The sequence below is a fragment of the Podarcis vaucheri genome (genome assembly GCF_965113315.1).
Source record: "Podarcis vaucheri genome assembly, chromosome: 9".
Taxonomy (NCBI): domain Eukaryota; kingdom Metazoa; phylum Chordata; class Lepidosauria; order Squamata; family Lacertidae; genus Podarcis; species Podarcis vaucheri.
In genome coordinates this window covers 78,456,083-78,475,219 of record NC_138767.1, presented here as the reverse complement: position 1 = coordinate 78,475,219, position 19,137 = coordinate 78,456,083, and the positions used below count along the sequence as shown (strand labels likewise).

Genomic DNA, 19,137 nt, shown 5'->3' with positions numbered 1-19,137 from the left:
CGTACATTGATTTCAGTGGGTCTTCTCTGAACATGACTAGCATGATAGACCACTATTCATCAAGAGAGCTCAAGGCGCAGCACATGGGTCTCTAGGCTGTCTCCATCTAAGCACTGACCAGACTCAGATGTAAATTTCAGCAGATTTCCAGTATCATATGCCTTAAGACCAAGCCTTTCCCCTAGATATAGTTTGCTGGTATTCTGCAAAGCTCAAGGTCTGTCCATTTGCCTCCCTTATGTTAATAATATAAGAGTTTTGCTGAAATTACAAAAAGTTTGGTACCTTTTTGCGTTTTGTGGAGAACTACACAAAACCATATTCTTTTTCTTTACCTCAGATGAAGGGTGTTATATAAATATAATTAATAATAATAATAATTAACCCAATTAGGGAGTAGGGGGCGTATGCTGCCTCTTTTTTCACTGCCCCCCAAGAGTTGTAGGTTGAACTTGTGTAGTGGAGAGTCCCTGTAGTTGCCTCATCTCTCTGTAAACTTAAAACTTGCCCTTTATTTATGCCCCAGTGCGCAGGGACTCCTTAGGAGACAAATCAATACAGAAAAACTTCTTGGAGTTCTAGGACATTTTAGTTGTTGCTGTTGTTGTTGTTGTTTAAGTTAAGCAATTAGGAATACTGAGAAGTGAGTTTCAAAATGTACCCTTTGGTGTACAAATAAGAAGACAAATGAACTAAGTTTCCAAAGTACAGAAACCCATACCTATTAGAACCATGGATTGTAGGACAAGTGTCACTTATCTGGTCCCAGAAAGAATAGGCAAATTTCATAGAATCATAGAATCATAGAGTTGGAAGAGACCACAAGGGCCATTGAGTCCAACCCCCTGCCAAGCAGGAAACACCATCAGAGCACTCCTGACACATGGTTGTCAAGCCTCTGCTTAAAGACCTCCAAAGAAGGAGACTCCACCACACTCCTTGGCAGCAAATTCCACTGTCGAACAGCTCTTACTGTCAGGAAGTTCTTCTTTCTTTTAACTTTGTGTTTGTTTGTTTTAAAAAATATTACTAAATGTTGTCATTTCAGTGCTTTAAAGAATATTGATGCCATTGCATCAATCGGCACATCAGGGTTGACTGACATGAAGAAACTTGCCAAGTGGGTAGCAGAGGCAAAGCTCGATCCAAACGACCCAAGCAATGCTGCTCTGATGCAACTCATAAAGGTATAAGAATGGCTCCGTGAAACATGGTGCTGGCTTTGCAATCCCCGCTCCCTCTGCCTCCGGAGTTTCATAGAGAATTTCCTGCCCAGTGCTGACAGAGCTATGCCGTATTTCCACATATGGTTGAATAGTCACAGATTGCCAGGTTGGGTTCTTGGTCTGCAACTAATTTTTGCAGAGGGGGTGGGCCAGAGTGTTGCTTCCCTGTGTCCTCAATATCTCTCTTCCATCTGGGTTGGCAAGGAGGTAGAAGCTGGGGCCTCCTCCAGGAGGAACCGTGTGCTGATTCCCAGTGCAGGGGGGTGGGTTAGAAGCCACCTAAATTTGCAACACCTTTCCATAAACTTAACATTTATTGTTTAGGTTGCTACAAGCGGCGATGCTTCCGTTCCTGATTTCTTCAGGCTGGAGCAGCTGCAGCAAGAATTTAATTTTGTTTCTGATGAGGAGTTTGACAGATCTAAAAGATTCCGGCTTCTCCAGCTCAGAAATAGCGAAGTGGCTGAGTTTCGAAGTTATAAGTGCGTCCCATTGTTGGAAAGAGAAATCAGCGAAAGGATCTTCCAGGTCAGACGTCACCTAAAATGGTTGGGATTAAGTTCATCAACTTTTGGATGAAGTATCCTCCTGTTAAATAGATTCACTACTGCAGTGTGTAAAAAACCCAGTGAACCTCACTTTAGAGTGTTCAGAGCAGTTCTTCCCAAACTTTGTTAAGACCACTGCCCCACTGGTTCCATAAACTCATTCCCAATGTCCCCTTACCCTGTCCTACAAAAAGCAGCATTTAGTATAGCGGTTTGCACAACCCAGTAAGGAAGATAACAGCACAGTAAAATTCAAAACAGTTAACAATTAATTGCACATTTATTAATTGCACATTTTCTAAATCCAGTCAAAATGATTACATTAAATTAGGTTAATTCCACTGGGGGCAGGACCACCCACGTTGGGAGCCACTGGTTTGCAGGGTGGTGGTAGTATAAATACATTTGGAGCAGAAAAGTCCAGGACTAGATTTTTAAAAAAAATAAAAATCTGACTATTTACTTGGATCGCTAAAATTCTAGTTTCTTACTCATCTTTATCACTTGACCACCCTTTCATTAGTTTGCATGCATTTCTTGGAGGGTGTTTAGGGCTCCCTGTCCCTCCCAAAAAAGTGGGATTTTCTGTTTATACCTCAGGGTCCCTTTTAAATCCCTTTGGAGCCCCCTTCTCTGCCTGACAGCACCAGAAGTGATGTAGAACATTTAAAGAGCTCGCGGTTGTTGGCATTTTCGTTTTAGGAGTACGAGAAAAGATTGCGTGAGAGGGATGTCGTTGATACTAAAGACCATCTGGATGCGCACAGAGCATTAGTTGCAAAGTACCTCCAAAAGGTAGGAGGCAAAATAGAGCCTTTCTTTTTATTATGCACAATTGTTTATTTTGGCAAGAACTGTGCTGGAGTGTGTGTATTGAAGTCTTCAGCGGCCACCCTCTGTGGCTTCTGCACTCTGGTTCCTTCGATGCAAAGGGCCAAATTAGATGTTAATCAGGAGACACGTGAATACGTTGAAGGCACTTGCATACGCTCCCTCAGCTGTGACATCTCCAGTTTGGTTCAGCAAGTTCCTTTTGGGTATCCTGACATTGTGAAACATTGCAAAGCTGCCAATCCAAAAGGATGAATTAAGAGATAACACCTGGACGTCCAATGAGCTGTATAATTCAAATGCTGAATACAGAGACAGTTATTAGTTTCACAGTTATTAGTTTCTGCTTTGTGGTCTTGTTCCTTCAAATACAATACAATGGTACCTTGGGTTAAGTACTTAATTCGTTCCGGAGGTCTGTACTTAACCTGAAACTGTTCTTAACCTGAAGCACCACTTTAGCTAATGGGGCCTCCCGCTGCTGCCACCGCCGCGCGATTTCTGTTCTCATCCTGAAGCAAAGTTTTTAACCTGAGGTACTATTTCTGGGTTAGCGGAGTCTGTAATCTGAAGCGTATATAACCCGAGGTACCACTGTAATCTCCCAATGGTATGTGTTTTTAGTTCTTTGGGGTGTTTTCCCCCATGAAAATGTGTACTGGGGGCTGTAGTCAGGAGCAGAAGTGATAGCCAAGGCCTTCAAAGCAGGTTAATTTCTTCCGCCTGAATGGCTAATTTTATCTGGCTGTTGCTGATTATGCTTGGGGGGGGGAGCTATTAGGCTTGTTTGTTATCTTTTGTTATCTTGTTTGTAGGCACATACAGTTTGTAGGCACATCCATCTATCATGGATGCTTTACAGTGGTACCTCGGGTTACATACGCTTCAGGTTACATACGCTTCAGGTTACAGACTCTGCTAACCCAGAAATAGTGCTTCAGGTTAAGAACTTTGCTTCAGGATGAGAACAGAAATCGTTCTCCAGTGGCGCAGTGGGAGGCCCCATTCGCTAAAGTGGTGCTTCGGGTTAAGAACAGTTTCAGGTTAAGAACGGACCTCCAGAATGAATTAAGTACTTAACCTGAGGTACCACTGTACTCTGTTTTTAAAAACGTTTGTTTACTGTCCTGCGTGTCCTATGGGTTGTTGGGCAGCCTAAGAGTATTTATATAGATAAATAAACTCCCTAATTGGGTGTTTTCAAACAGTCCTTAGGTTGGGTGGGGAGCAATCTTATGGGAAGATCTGCCAGGTTGAGTGGTTTAGGACGCATTGTATCTCCAGCTCAGGCCAGCTTAGCTGGCGTTTAGTCCTCAGCCCAGTCTTATACTTCAGTGTAACTTGCTCATCCTGGCTTAGCTATGGCCAGTATAAGTCCCCCAAAGGGGGCATTCCAGGGATGTGGTGGTGGTGAGACCAACGAGATGAGACTTAGGCTGGATCCTAAGCCTCTTCAGCTTGGTCATACGACCTGGCAACCTAGCATAAGATACTATTTTAAAGACCAATTTCCCCATCTTTCATTGCTTAGGCAGAGCAGGCTCAGTACTGAGCAGAGCTTGCCTCTAGTGTAACGTTAAAGATAAAGGACCCCTGACAGTTAAGTCCAGTCGCGGACGACTCTGGGGTTGTGGCGCTCATCTCTCTTTACTGGCCGAGGGAGCCGATGTTTGTACGCGAACAGTTTTTCCGGGTCATGTGGCCAGCATGACTAAGCCGCTTCTGGGAAAACCAGAACAGTGCACGGTAACGCCATTTACCTTCCCGCTGGAGCGGTACCTATTTATCTACTTGCCCTTTGACGTGCTTTTGAACATCTAGGTTGGTAGGAGCTCACCCCATCGTGGGGATTTGAACTGCCAACCTTCCTGTCAGCAAGCCCTAGGCTCTGTGGTTTAGACCACATCACCACCCGCGTCCCTTCACCATCTTAAATTACACCAGCCTGCCTTACACTCGCTTCTTGTGCATAGGAATCCATCCGTTGTCATGGCCAATGGCTAGTACAATAAAGTTATTTGATTTGGATTGGATTGCATCCTTGGTTTCAATTTAGCCTAACGATTGCTGAGGAAAAAGTAGTGAATAAAATGCATAAAAGTGTGTTTACAAAGTGAAATAGGTGACACTACACTACACACTAAGAAGCAGCTCTTAGCATATGCTTTGAGTTTGTGAAATAATTGGTTATGTAAGTACAGGCTGTAATCTTTGACCCGCCTTGTTGAGAAGTAAATGAAGATCCCTAGAAATGCTACTCCAATGTCTTTTAAGTGATTTCAGATTCAAAGTAAGTTTTCTTTTCTTTTCAGGTTAGGGAATCAGTCATTAACCGATTTCTGATTGCAAGGCATCATTTTCTCCTTTCCGATCTGGTCAATGAAGATGAGATCCCTACTCTTGGGTAAGGAAGAAAATGGAAAGTTAGATCAGAACCATAATAATGTTCAAGTCAAACACATTTCTGTTTTATTAAGTTCTTGATTTGTATTTTTCCCAAGCTCTCTTTTCACCTGCAATTCCTTTTTGTCGTTTTAAAGTGGAAGATTTCTGCAAGGTGTCACAAACATCTCTGCAAGCAAATGATATCTGACTTTTACACAAATGTGTATGCTTTTGAAATAACATAGGGGCCAAATTCAGCCCTGAAGGCTTCTCTGCCTGGCCCTCAGGACTCCCTCATCCCACACCCCTCCCTGCCCCCTGGCTGAGATGTGGCCTTGAACTGTGAGAATGCCCTCCTGCTTGCAGGAACCTGTGAGCTTTCCTTTGCAGGGTTGGAATGTCACCTGCTTACAAAGCTACAATAATTGCGCCAACCACTTTTTTTCAGCCACCACTAGCATGCAGCCAGTGCTCTGTGACTTTGGCCTAGGCTTGAGTTGTCCTTAAGAATCTCAGCGCAAGAAAAGGGAGTGGGGAGTTTCATGTGTTTTGCAATGTTTCAGGAATGACCTGTGTTTTAGAGCATTATGCCACTGCCTTGAGCTAGTGAGGAGCTTACTAAGACTTGCATAGTTTTATTTATACGTTTAACTGTTCATCCATGCATGCTTAGGTAATTATCATTCCATACATGCAGATGTGACAGAAAACACCTGTCAGGCTGTATTTGATGCTACAGAAAAAGGCAACATTAGGCACACATTCCCCTGCCCCCTTCCCCCAAGTGGCTTGTAAGGAGAGCAGCTGAGATTTCACACACACACTTTCATTAACATGGGAATTTGACTATGATTCTTATTTGTTATTTCTGGGAAGTTTTCAGATAACTCGTCTGTTGTATGCATGCATTTGTTTTTGCTTGGGATTCTCTAGAGTTTGTAACATACAAATCCACATAACTGTGTTTTATTCTTGGTTTTTCTTTTTGTCCTGCTTTGCCTTCTGTTAAGTTCTGATGGCCCAGGGTATGTCATTATGCATCTGTTAATTTCTGCTTCTCTGTTGGTGGTTGCTTTTGCTATGATACATGCATCCAAACAGGCATGTTTTGTAGAGTACTATCATTGCTTATATGCCATATGTATCATACGGTGTAAGCTCTTATTTATACCTTCCCATATATATTTCCTGTCTGTTTTTCCTTTACTTTTTATGTCAAATAACATTGATAATTACCTTTTTAATACAAAGTATTTTATCATTTATTATAATAACAGAAAAAGTTACATGTGCAAATCTATTTAACTCTGCTTTTTATAATTAGCATTTTGGGACTCAGCCTATTTAAATTGGCGGAGACAAAAAGACCCTTAAAACCAAGACGAAAAGAGAGGAAAAAAGTAACTGTGCAAAATCTCTCAGACGGTGACATAAAACTCTTGGTGAACATCATTAGAGCTTATGAGATTCCCATTAGAAAGCCTGTTGGGAGGTATGGAATTTTCTTTCCATTTTTCTTCACACACAAATTGTCTTTCCTGAGAAACATGTATGGGTTTTTTCTTTGCTGTCTTTAGAAGGCTGATCAAGGTCTTCATTTTCTGAGGATCCTTTGAGTAGATCACTTAGTCGATTGATTTTACTGCTGGTTGTTTTTTTTTTTTTGCACTGATTTATTTGTTTATTTTGTTTTCAGCACTATCTTTTGTATACTGTTTTGATGTTTTTATCAAAAAGGTATAAATTATTTATCCATCTCTATCTTAATGTAAATAAAGTACAAATCCCTTGGGGCTTCTATCTCTAAACTCTAACCAACACCAACCTCATAACATGTGAAGATAAAAATGGAGCAGTTTCTTGTACTCTGAGCTTCTTGGTAGGGTCCAAACAATTCTGACCCCCTCAAAAAAAAAAAAATCCAAGTCCATTTTGTTTTATTGGCTATTTGCTCAAACTGGTTCTTGTTCATGGTCCAAAAATGCAGTAGCCCTAGGACTGCAGAAGCAAGGGGAAGGCACACGTTGGCATCTGCCACTAGCCAAAGCACCAAGGGGCACTAGGAGACTGCAGCCCCTGCCTGCTAGGAAGAGTCAGTGTGCAGCAGCTCTGAAAAAGGCAAATGACACACTAGGGTGGTCAGTAGGACAAGGATTGAAAAGAAAACTGATGACATAACACCACTATACAAACCAATGGTGCAGTCACACCTGAAATCATGTGTACCCTTCTGGTCAACTCACCTCGAAAAGATATTGTGGATGCATCAGTATCATATTGGAGCATCCAGCCTATTTTGGACTGAATACACCTTAAATTCCATGTTTTCTAAAATTATTTCCTTTCACAGAGTGTATATTTTGGGTGCATGAATCACAGGTTCTTTTCCTGGCAGAGAGTTGAGTGTGCTACACCTTTCTCAGTCCCCCGTTTCCATATGCTCTGTGCTCACTTACCCACTCTGAAAGATGGAGATGGGCATGGAAGAGACTTGATCTGGATTATGGCTATTCCTTCAAATAAGATCAAGAACCTTAGTCTTTAGTGCTGCAAAGTCTCATTTATGAGAGGTGCATTTGCAACAAACTAGCTCCCGTTGCTCGGTCCCTGCTCCTGCCAACCCAGCAGTTCGAAAGCACGTCAAAGTGCAAGTAGATAAATAGGTACTGGGAAGGTCAACGGCATTTCCGCGTGCTGCTCTGGTTCACCAGAAGCGGTTTAGTCATGCTGGCCACATGACCCGGAAGCTGTACGCCAGCTCCCTCAGCCAATAAAGCAAGATGAGCGCCGCAACCCCAGAGCCGGCCAAGACTGGACCTAACGGTCAGGGGTCCCTTTACCTTTACCCTTTATATAAACAGTGTAACTAAATAAAATTAAATAAAAGCAGAGTGTGATCACTTAGCCTGGAATATCTGGCATGATAAGATAATGATTAGGACAGATGTTCCTTTTACTCAGGGTCCCCTTGGCACACACTGTGGAGCTCTCAGTACATTGTTGAGTCTCCATGTCTAATGGCCTTTTCACAGTCCACGCTTTGGCTTTCGACTTCTATCCACACTGACATCCTTTGTCCAGAACTGGCAGGTCCAGACCATTGGCAACCAGGGTCTTTTCCTCTTAAGGAGCGGCAGATGGAGTACCTGTCTCTTAGAGCTGGTGGGGGAATGCTCATCCTTTGGTTTCTGTAGCTTCCATACTGATTTTAGTGTGGTTGCACCATAAGGTGAGATTTGTGATCTGCCCATTTTGGTTAAAGGGCCTACTCATGCTTCTGAAACACTCTTGACAACTCCTGTATTGCTTACCTTGACAATGTTATTATAGGAAGAGCATACTTCAATAGCATACATTTCCTTATATTGTTTGAATAGTAAGAAAAAGTGAAGACATCAAAAGCTATATAACATGCTAATTTTAATACTTTCATATTATTGTTAGCAAGCCTAACAATACATTTACCGTATTATATTTATATAAAAGTGTATTACAACTTCAGGCAGCCTCATTTTGATTGGAATTATATTACATCTGTAAGTAATGTTTTTAAAAAATCCCAGGGAAAAACATTGCAGCAGAAAAACTTCTGCCCTGCAAAGCTTTCTTACAAAGGTAGTGAATTTTATATATATATATATATATATAATTTTTTTGCAGAATTATATTTTATTCAGTTTTCAGTGTACCTGTATTTTTTCATGGTCTTCTTGGAAATTCACTGTGATTTAAAAAATTTCTTCCTCTCTAGCAAGCTTCAGCAGCCATCTAAATCATCATGGTCATTCAATGAGATGTTTGCTGCTTCTGCCCCCCCACAGAGCCCAACCCACAGCGTCGACTGGGCCTTTAATCAGGTAACACCAAGCACCAGCCAGACGCAAGTTTGGAAACTGCTCTTTCAGTTCTGACTATCAGTATAGAAAAACCCCCAAAACATTTATTTTAGAAATATATTTCATGAGTTTGCAGCTATTTTTTTAAAAAAACCATAGAAAAATGGGGTTTGTTGTCTCCTGTTTCCTTACAACTCCTCAAGGTAATTCAGTTTGGTTCCATATCTTCTTATACTAATCTGAAAGTAATGGAATATTTATCCTTTTCTGGAAAGCATAATTCATACACTTTAGCAATAATCAGATGATGGGTAACCAATCCCAAGTCTATCTTTTAAGACAGCATAATAAAATTATGGTGAGGTCCTTAGGGCTGGTGGGTCAAATTATTTCCAGTTTTTGAAAGTTTTCCATATGTTTGTTCTTAAGCACATTCTTTCCCATTTCTGTTATAGCCTTTCTTGACTGGCACTTTTTTCTAGAGCCATGGTCACTATTGTGTTCGATTTCGTTTTGTTATGCAGGCAATTACAATATATAACTTGATAAAACAACTATTTATCAATGATTGTTCATTGTACCCCTGTAGCAATGTATTAATAATAGTTATTACATCCATAATAAAATAATTTAAAAGGCCCCTTGAGAGTAAAAGGTGCGTCGTGGCTTACAGGTTGGAAAGTTAATACAGTGGTGCCTTTGCAAGACGAAATTAATTCGTTCCGCAAGTTTTTTCTTCTTGCGAATTTTTCGTCTTGCGATGCACGGTTTCCCATAGGAATGCATTGAAAATCAATTAATGCGTTCCTAGGGAAACCGACTTCAGACCAGGTCCGGGAACAGTCTGTCCCCCGACCTCTTCTGAAGGCGGGGGGGGGGACAAGGGCTTTTCTTCCCACCCACCCCAGCATTTTAAAAAACCCCGGGACAGCGGAGGGCTTCTCCGCTGTCCGGGGCGATTTAAAAGCCCCTGGGAAGGCAGGCAGGGGGGACAAAGACTTTCGCCCCCCGCCAGCCTTCAAAAGCTGTCCGGCCAAGGCTTCGCGGACCTCTCCGCAAGCAGCGGCAGCACTGCCGCTGCTTGCGGAGAGTTGCCGGCATTCTGAAGCCTGCGCGCGCTGAGATCAGCGCGCCCAGGCTTCGCGGACCTCTCCGCGAGCAGCGGCAGCGCTGCCGCTGTTTGCGGAGAGTTGTCGGCATGCCGAAGCCTGCGCGCACTGAGATCAGCGCGCCCAGGCTTCGCGGACCTCTCCTGCCTTCAAAAGCTGTCCGGGATAGCGGGAAGCTATCCCGGACTGCTTTTAAAATGCTGGCGGTGGGGAGCAAAGCCTTTCGGCCCCCGCCAGCCTTCCTGGATCTCTTCTGAAGGCCGGAGGGGGGGGGAAGGCTTTGCTCCCCACCGCTAGCATTTAAAAGAGGTCCCCGGAGATTTCCCTATGGGCTGTCGTCTTGCGAAGCAAGCCCATAGGGAAATTCGTTTTGCGAAGCGCCTCCAAAACGGAAAACCCTTTCGTCTAGCAGGTTTTCCGTCTTGCGAGGCGTTCGTCTTGCGGGGTACCACTGTACTTGCCATTAAATAATTTGCAAGCATCCTTCTGCAAACTTTGGAAAAACGTGAGTGCTTTGTCTGTTTCATTGTAGGTCTTAGTCCGGCCTTTTGTAGAAGTTTCTTTTCAGCGAACGGTTTGCCGAACAACCACTGCTGAAGGACCAAACCCAAACTGGAATGAGGAGCTTGAACTTCCATTTAGGTATGAATGCATCTTCTGAAATGTTTAATTCTCTGCCTCATGGCATGACAAATGATAGCCTAGTGTAAATGTTTAAGTACTCCTCGCTCTCTCCATATAACTACAGTGGTGCCCCGCAAGACGAATGCCTCGCAAGACGGAAAACTTGCTAGACGAAAGAGTTTTCCGTTTTGGAGGTGCTTTGCAAAACGAATCTCCTATGGGCTTGCTTCGCAAGACGAAAATGTCTTGCGAGTTCCTGCGGGGTTTTTTTCCTTCCACCCCTTTTTCTAAGCCGCTTATCAGCTGATCCGATAAGCTGCTAAAAGCTGCTAAAAGCCGCTAATAGCGCTAATCTGCTAATCCGTCAATGGGCTTGCTTCGCAAGACGAAAAAACCGCTAGACGAAGAGAATCACAGAACGGATTCTTTTCGTCTTGCGAGGCACCACTGTAAATAGCTAGCTTTTGACTTCTGAATTCAGGAACACTGTTGAGGCGGCAAGGTAAGGCCTCAAGCCTTTTTCTGATATTGGTGTCACCAGTGTATGGTGGTGCTAGAGTCCGGCTTTCTCGTTGCCACCACCATGAGGTCTCTGTTTGCACTTGCTTTGCTTTCTCTTATTAAAACAGATGGCTTCCATTGGCTTGTCAGAGAGAAAGAAAAGATGTGTAGTTGAGATGGGCAGTCAATAGAATTGCCCCTTCCCCAAGCTCTGCTAATCCCAGTTACAAGAGAAATGCGGGGGGTTTGCTCTACTCCATCTCATAAGCATTCCGATAGCAATTCCATGAACTGCTTTCCATAGAAGTTAGTGAGATGCGCTGATGTACCTGAAGGAAGAGCTCTGGCAAATGGAGTTTGCGCACCACTGCTCCTTCTTGGTCTGCAACCTAGCACTGATTATCAATGTGCTCGATATTTGAGCAACATGAAACATTCCTTGATATGTACTGAGTTGAATAGGATCCAAAATGCAGCAGTCTGATTGGTCCTAGAACAATAGGATCCAGAATGCAGCAGTCTGATTGGTCTGCAGGAGCCACCCAATCCAACTCCAGGTGGAAGTGAATCCGCAACCTGATTGGCCTACAGGAGAATCCTGGAATTAGCCAATCACGTGGGGCCCATTGCTTAAATAATGTATATAAAGCAGACATTTTGGGGGGACTGCAATTCCTCATTACTATGAGCTGAATAAAGAGCATGAAATCCACACTTGACTCCCAAGTATATTTCACTCCTGAACACAGGAGAACTTTTTCACTGGCTAAGTTAAATGCTTTTTTGCCATCAGCATTTATGAAAAGTTAATCAGGCTACCTGAGCACCTGACAGATTGTCCTTATTAAAGCAGCTTGGTGAAAACGTTAGCTCAGGTGATTCTCGGCTGCAATTTTTTGGCGGGGCATAAGAACCTGTTTCATCTCAGCTTGGGAAGATTCACTTGGAGTTTAATTTTATGTCTCAATTTTAATGACAGATTCCAACCAAGATCTCAGAAAGATTATTTCTATAGCCATGAAAATCAGGTCACCTTTGTTAAAGGGAAGATGAGTTCTGAGTAGATTATCTGTATTTTTAACTAGTTGGATTTTGTTATACTTTTGTTTGAAAAGCCACTTTTTGTTTGCGTTTATACCGTATTTTTCGCTCTATATGACACACTTTTTCCCCTCCAAAAATTAAGGGGAAATGTGTGTGCGTCCTATGGGGCGAATGCAGGCTCCGGAGGCTACACATTGCTTTCACTGAAGACTGGAGAGCGAGAGGGGTCAGTGCGCACCGGAGGCTTCAAAGGCTGTCCCCAAAGCCAAAACAGCAAGACGGAGCGCTTCGCAACGCTCCGTCTCGCTGTTCTAGCTTGGGGATGGCTGCGCAAAGCCTCCGCAGGGCAGCGGGGTGCCTACATCCCGCTGCCCTCCGGAGGCTTCACGGGCTGTCCCAGAAGCCTCTGCAGGGCACGGGGATGAAGGCTCCCTGTGCCCTGTGGAGGCTTCGCACGAAGCTAGAACAGCTAGAGGAAGCGCTGCGCAGTGCTCCCTCTAGCTATTCTGGCTTTTGGGTGGCCCCGCAAAGCCTCCACAGGGCATGGGGATGAAGGCTCCTCATGCCCTGTGGAGGCTTCACGCAAAGCTAGACCAGCTACCCCGGCGGCTATCCCAGAAGCCAGAACAGCAAGAGGCTATCTCAGAAACCAGATCCCTCTTGCTGTCCTGGCTTCTGGGATTCAGATTTTTTTTTTCTTGTTTCCTCCCCCCCCCCAAACTAGGTGCGTCCTATCGTCTGGTGCATCCTATAGAGCGAAAAATGCGGTATATATATTTTCCTTTCTTTGTTCTGGTTGCCTTTGTACTCATACACTCTATCTGATGTTTATGGTCTATGTACCAAATAAATAAACTGAACTGAAGGAAAGAGGGGGGGGAGCAGGGAGGAGTGAGAGGGAAGAGGCACATAAACTGGAACTATATCTGTATGATTGCAAATTGTACAGAGTTTTTATTTCAGACATTTTTCTCATTTTTTATAATGTTGCAGAGCCCCAAATGGTGACTACAGCACCTCCAGCTTGCAGTCAGTGAAGGATGATATCTTCATTAACATTTTTGATGAAGTATTGTATGATGTCCTAGAGGTAAAAAAACCCAAAATCTCAAGAGTTATGTCGACTGTGTGTGCATAATAAGGAGGTCAAGGTATAAAGAGCCTGACATGTTTGCCGGAATGGAGTCCAGTGATGAAAAGACTCTGGAATCCGCCCAGGATTCATCAGCTGGCTCCTTGTGGCCAGCCCATATCAGCTTTTGTGGGCTGAACTGTCAAGCACTGGTCTCTGGCAGAGATGGGGCAAGAGATGAGGGCTGAGCCAAAATAGAGAACGCAGCGTCTGTCATGCAGAAGCCAACAAATGTTGGGCAGTCTTGGTAGCCAAGCATTCGTCTCTCAATCTGGTTCAGTCGCACTGTGGCAGTGCGACACAATTTGCATGTGCTTCTCACTGCAGACAGTACCTGATGAAGTGACATGACACTTGCATTATGCAGGCTGATGGACCACTGCTTTTGACAAATCCCACCCCCACCCTTAGACCCAGATACATAGGTTTCAGTATAAACTCAAATATTTTCTGGCGCAAACCTAAAGGTGCCTATTTTAGTTTCTATAAGACATTTTGCTATTAAAAAATGAAGGCAGGCAGCTTGCAAAGGAGCAGGCCTTTGCTGCCTTAACGAAAGGTTTCTTTTGTGTCTGGCATGATTATTATACAGAGCAAACTTACCTGGAAGGGTTGCTCAGTGATTCTGACTTCTGAACGCCTAAGTTCAATGTCTAAACCACACTGGGCTTCTGCAAACGTTGCAACATTTTAGCTTTTAGTTATAAATGCAAAGGATCTTACAAAGAGGTGTTACCGTTTAAATGGCTAGTGTGAAGTACAAAGAAATGCTCTGCTCTTGTCTGGTCTCTCGTGTGTGTGTGTGGTTTGGTGCTATAAGGTTAGGAATATTTTCTACCCAAGAACGCTTTTGCATCATGATGCAGTGCAGTTTGTGGAAGTCTTCTGTTTCAGGGAACGCAACGAGGAGCCAGGGCACTGCTTAAAGCAGCTTCAGTAAAACCCAGAGCCACCTCATATTTTAACATTGCACAACCCCTGCAAAAGTTTTTATAATTCATCCCACCCAGCCAAACTATCCTCCTCACTCTAATGGGGAGAATAATGCAATAATGGCGAGTAAAGGTAAAAGGACCCCTGACCGTTAAAGTCCAGTCGTGGACGACTCTGGGGTTGCGCGCTCATCTCGCTTTATTGGCCAAGGGAGCCGGTGTACAGCTTCTGGGTCATGTGGCCAGAATGACTAAGTCGCTTCTGGCGAACCAGAGCAGAGCACGGAAACACTGTTTACCTTCCCACTGGAGTGGTACCTATTTATCTACTTGCACTTTGACGTGCTTTCGAACTGCTAGGTTGGCAGGAGCAGGGACCGAACAACGGGAGCTCACCCCATTGTGGGGATTCAAACCGCCAACCTTCTGATCTGCAAGCCCAAGGCTCTGTGGTTTAACCTACAGCGCCACCCGCGTCCCTAATAATGCAGAGTAGCTGTGTTGAAAAGGGAGAGGCATGGGAAGTAGTCACTTCATTTCTGGAAGAATTTGTCAAGAGTTTTGTGACTTTTCTTAGGATGATCGTGAAAGAGAATCCGGCGGAGTTCATACGCGGGTCGAGAAGCATTGGCTCGGCTCTGTTCGGATTCCATTTACAACCGTATATTTTCAAGCAAGGGTAAGTAAGCATGAACAGGCAGAGGAGCATTAACGTTTTTCGAGCCTTAAGCAGTGAATAAAAAAATATATCAAAATAAGTCATCCTTTTTATTATTAATAAAATAATATTGTTGCCATTCGTGGCTGCTTATGCTCAACTGCATATTGTTACATGGCGTTTTTGTTTTTTGTTTGTAGATAGATGGTACATTTAAGGTAGATATTCCTCCAGTTCTTCTTGGATACAGTAAGGGAAAAAATCTTGGACTTGAAAGAACCTATGATTCCATTCGAAATCTGAGTGAAGGGTCATATCTATCACTGTTTATTACCATTGAACCCCAGCTCATTCCTGGAGAATCAGTTCGCGAAAAGGTAAATCTCTTCGCGTTTTACTTCTGGGCATGTTTTTAAAATCTACAGCATAGTTTACTTACCCCTTAACTGCTGAGCTTGACCAAAGATAGTGGAGCCAATAGTCATATAAATGACCTGTGAGTTCCTGCTGGAGTGACTTATTTTCTGAGCCAATGTGTATACACTTATTTTAATAGACTGTAAGCATGTGTAAGAGTACGTGGCAGTAAAAAAGTAGGAAATACATCACTTTTAGAACTAGACTGAGTGGAAACTTGATTAGAAATACAGTGGTACCTCAGGTTACATATGCTTTAGGTTACATACACTTCAGGTTACAGACTCCGCTAACCCAGAAATAATGCTTCAGGTTAAGAACTTTGCTTCAGGATGAGAACAGAAATTGTGCTCCAGCGGCGCAGTGGCAACAGGAGGCCCCATTAGCTAAAGTGGTGCTTCAGGTTAAGAGCAGTTTCAGGTTAAGAACAGACCTCTGGAACGCATTAAGTACTTAACCCAAGGTACTACTGTAAATAAGGTGATTTGATTGACCAAATGCATTAATTAACTGTGGCAGTGCTATTGTTTGAAATAAGTAATTGCAATTGTCACAAGTCTGGCGCTGCTGTTCCTTAAGGCTCTCAGGTGTGCTGTAAGGCGGGACATGGTGGATTCCTACTTCCTCTCTTTACAGAGGTCCTAGAGAGAGTAGCTGACTGCAAGAAATTGAACAAGCCAAGCACAGGAGATGAGCTCAGCTTAGCTCTCCTCTCGACATCTATGGCAGTTTGTTAGCATGCATGCATAAATGCTTACATATATATGTGGCCCTTTACCAAGTAATGTAAGCAACAAAAGAAGCTCTTTAGATTTCACTGACCTCATTTGTTCTCTTTCAGAAACAATGTTAGCTAGTTTCCTTCAAGACAGAATCCAGACTCTTAAGAGTTAGAAAGGAAAGGATGTACCATAGATCCTGGAGTTGCAGCAAAAAGCTATACTACCAACCTTTTTAAAAGTAGTAGCTAGAACCAAAATTTCAGTCTGTTGGAAGACAGTTACTATCAAAATGCTAGCTAGACAGTGCTATTAAAAATAGTAAGTAACTCAGAGTGAACAAGTCAGGTAAGAAATTTCACAGATCGGCTATTTATTGTACCTTAAGTTGGTAAAATGAGAATAGAATATATTTTGCAGGGGGCGGTGGGTGTTAACTTCTTTTTTGCATCAGTTCTTTTAATGTGATTATTCTCTTTTTAAATCTGATATCTGATAGAACCTCATAGTTTCCTGAAATTTCCAGAAGGTCTCTTCCCTCTAGTTTATGCAAGCACAATCCCTGCTATGTGTCAGAGCATGGAGACCATGGAGAATACCTAAACCTCCCCCCACCCCCATTATTACCGTATTTTTCGCCCTATAGGACGCACTTTTCCCCCTCCAAAAATGAAGGGGAAATGTGTGTGCGTCCTATGGGGCGAATGCATGCTTTCGCTGAAGCCTGGAGAGCGAGAGGGGTCCGTGCGCACCGACCCCTCTCACTCTCCAGGCTTCAGGAAGCTATCCGCAAGTCTTGCAAGCCCGGCGGGATGTCCCGCGGGCGCTTGCAAGGCTTGCGGGCAGCAGCCTGCAGCCCAAAAGCTGGGGGACAGCGGGGAGGCGCAGCGCCACCACCCCGCTATTCCCCGACCTGATCTGGAGGCTGGTGGGGGGAGAAGCAAGCTTGCGGGATAGCGGGGAGGCGGAGCGCCGCCACCCCGCTATTCCCCGACCTGATCTGGAGGCTGGCGGGGGGAGAAGCAAGCTTGCGGGATAGCGGGGAGGCGGAGCGCCACCATCCCGCTATTCCCCAACCTGATCTGGAGGCTGGGGGGGGGGAGAAGCAAGCTTGCGGGATAGCGGGGAGGCGGAGCGCCACCATCCCGCTATTCCCCAACCTGATCTGGAGGCTGGGGGGAGAGAAGCAAGCTTGCTTCTCCCCCCGCCAGCCCCACAAACGGGGGACAGCGGGGCAAGCTGTCCCTGAAAGCAGAAGAGGGAGACGGAGCGCTCCTTCTCCCTCTTCTAGCTTGGGGATGGCTGCGCAAACCTGGGGGGGAAATAAAAAATTTTCCCTTGATTTCCCCCCAAAAAAACTAGGTGCGTCCTATGGGCCGGTGCGTCCTATAGGGCGAAAAATACGGTACTTCTAAGCTTTCCACTAATACAAAACAATTGGATGTGTGCCTGTATTTTCTCAGCTGCTTAACTTTGATAGTCTTTCATGTTGCTTTTTTTTTTACATTGTTCACACCTTTATCTCTTTTCTTGCTTACCTTCCTGAATCTTTGTAGATGAATGAAATGCTTAAGAAGGTACAAAATGTTCATACTTCTTATTTTACAGTGGTGGTGATCTGTTAGAATTGTTTCATGTGTCCATGGCCTAACAATTTTTGTTAATGTAGTATTTTATCTATAAGGTGCGAATTAATATAGGGCAAATTCCTATGTGCTTAATTGTTGTACTAAAAAATGATGGGTGGTAGTTTTATTCGCAGTAAACCCACTGAAATTAATTGACATGACTAAGTTAGGTCCATTCATTTCAATGGGTTTACTATGAGCAACAGTTGTTGCCAAATAATCTGTAGGAAACTGTTTTTAAACCAAAGGTGCAAACATTTCTGCAAAGTTTAGAGCCAGCTAGAAGAAAGATGGGAGTGATGAAATTCTGAGTGCTCCCCCCCCCCCATGGGCCACCATGTTACAGTGAAAGTCAGTCATAGAAAGGTCTCTGGACAATTCATGCTTTGTGCATCCCATAGATTCATTTTTTGCTGTTTGGAAAATTTGAAAAGTGTAAATTGGTATTTATTTTAATGGGAATCTAGAAAAGCATCAGTACCTTTTTAGATGTCTGGCCAGATAAATATTATATTATGATAGTTAAATATACATTTCCTTCCTTTTTCTGTACGAAGATGTATGGAATATGCCCATTCTTTATCTAGAATTACAGCACCCACTTCCTGTCAGCTGTTCTACCAGTTTATTCCTGACCACCTAACACCAGAACAAATTAGATATTACAGTGTTTTCATTGTAACTGGTAATACTGTACTTCCTGGTATAATATGGAATTCTGAGAGACATGAAAGTTGCACGCAAAAACCTTGAAGGCTCCATCTAGACAGCATACCAAAATCACAGTGTGTTATCATCTTCTTGTACTTGAATGGAGGGCATATTTGTCCTATTCATGAAGTGGGGATGTGGTGGTGGAAGGGAGAATTCATAAGCAAAATCACATGCACTTAACTTGTTTTTCCCCAAGTTTGACACCCAGGAAGATGAACAACTTCTCCAAGCAGCTGAGAGGTACCAAGCTGACTGCGCGCTCAAGTTTCCAGGTCGCCAGTGCCTGACGACTGTAATTGACATCAATGGGAAAACAGTCTTCATTACTCGATACATCAAACCTCTGAACCCACCAGATGAGCTCCTACGGGTTCATGCCGACAATCCCCAAGAAACGTCAGTAAGTGTTTCTCATGCGATAGAGGAATATGTTTTCAGTGATGGGTCAGAAAACAGGCTAGGAATCCTCACACAATCCAATAAGTGTGTGTACTGTATACCGTATTTTTCGCCCTATAGGACGCACCGGCCCATAGGACGCACTTATTTGGGGGGGAAATAATCCCCCCCCCGAGCCCCAAAGAGCAAAGAAGCCATGACAGTGAGCGGGATGGATCCCGCTGGCTGTCCTGGCTTCGTTTTTAGCCTCGGGGCTGGGGGTCCGGGAGCGAAGGTGAGGTTGCGCAACTTCGCCATTGCTCTCAGAACTTGCGGGGCTGGGGGCGGGGGAAGCCCGAGCTTCTCCCAGCCCCCAGAACGTGTCCAAGAGCGATGGCAAAGCTGCGCGCAACCTTGCCATCACTCCCGGAGTTTGCCAGGCTGGGGGGACAGCT

General features: G+C 44.0%; 1 protein-coding gene across 2 annotated transcripts in view; it reads left to right on the top strand.

Annotated features, from left to right (window-relative positions):
- The window catches only part of CC2D2A (coiled-coil and C2 domain containing 2A), a 66,975-nt gene that overhangs the window by 38,627 nt on the left and 9,211 nt on the right, over positions 1–19,137 (top strand). Inside the window, exons 18-29 of one of the 2 annotated variants that reach the window (XM_082238499.1) lie at positions 1,049–1,187; positions 1,551–1,754; positions 2,477–2,569; positions 4,918–5,009; positions 6,315–6,482; positions 8,742–8,847; positions 10,468–10,577; positions 13,098–13,194; positions 14,746–14,847; positions 15,027–15,203; positions 17,519–17,539; positions 18,501–18,704. In XM_082238499.1, coding sequence (XP_082094625.1) covers positions 1,049–1,187; positions 1,551–1,754; positions 2,477–2,569; positions 4,918–5,009; positions 6,315–6,482; positions 8,742–8,847; positions 10,468–10,577; positions 13,098–13,194; positions 14,746–14,847; positions 15,027–15,203; positions 17,519–17,539; positions 18,501–18,704 — 1,513 coding nt within the window. The remainder of the gene's footprint in view (positions 1–1,048; positions 1,188–1,550; positions 1,755–2,476; positions 2,570–4,917; positions 5,010–6,314; positions 6,483–8,741; positions 8,848–10,467; positions 10,578–13,097; positions 13,195–14,745; positions 14,848–15,026; positions 15,204–17,518; positions 17,540–18,500; positions 18,705–19,137) is intronic. The other variant, XM_082238500.1, reaches the window with a different exon arrangement.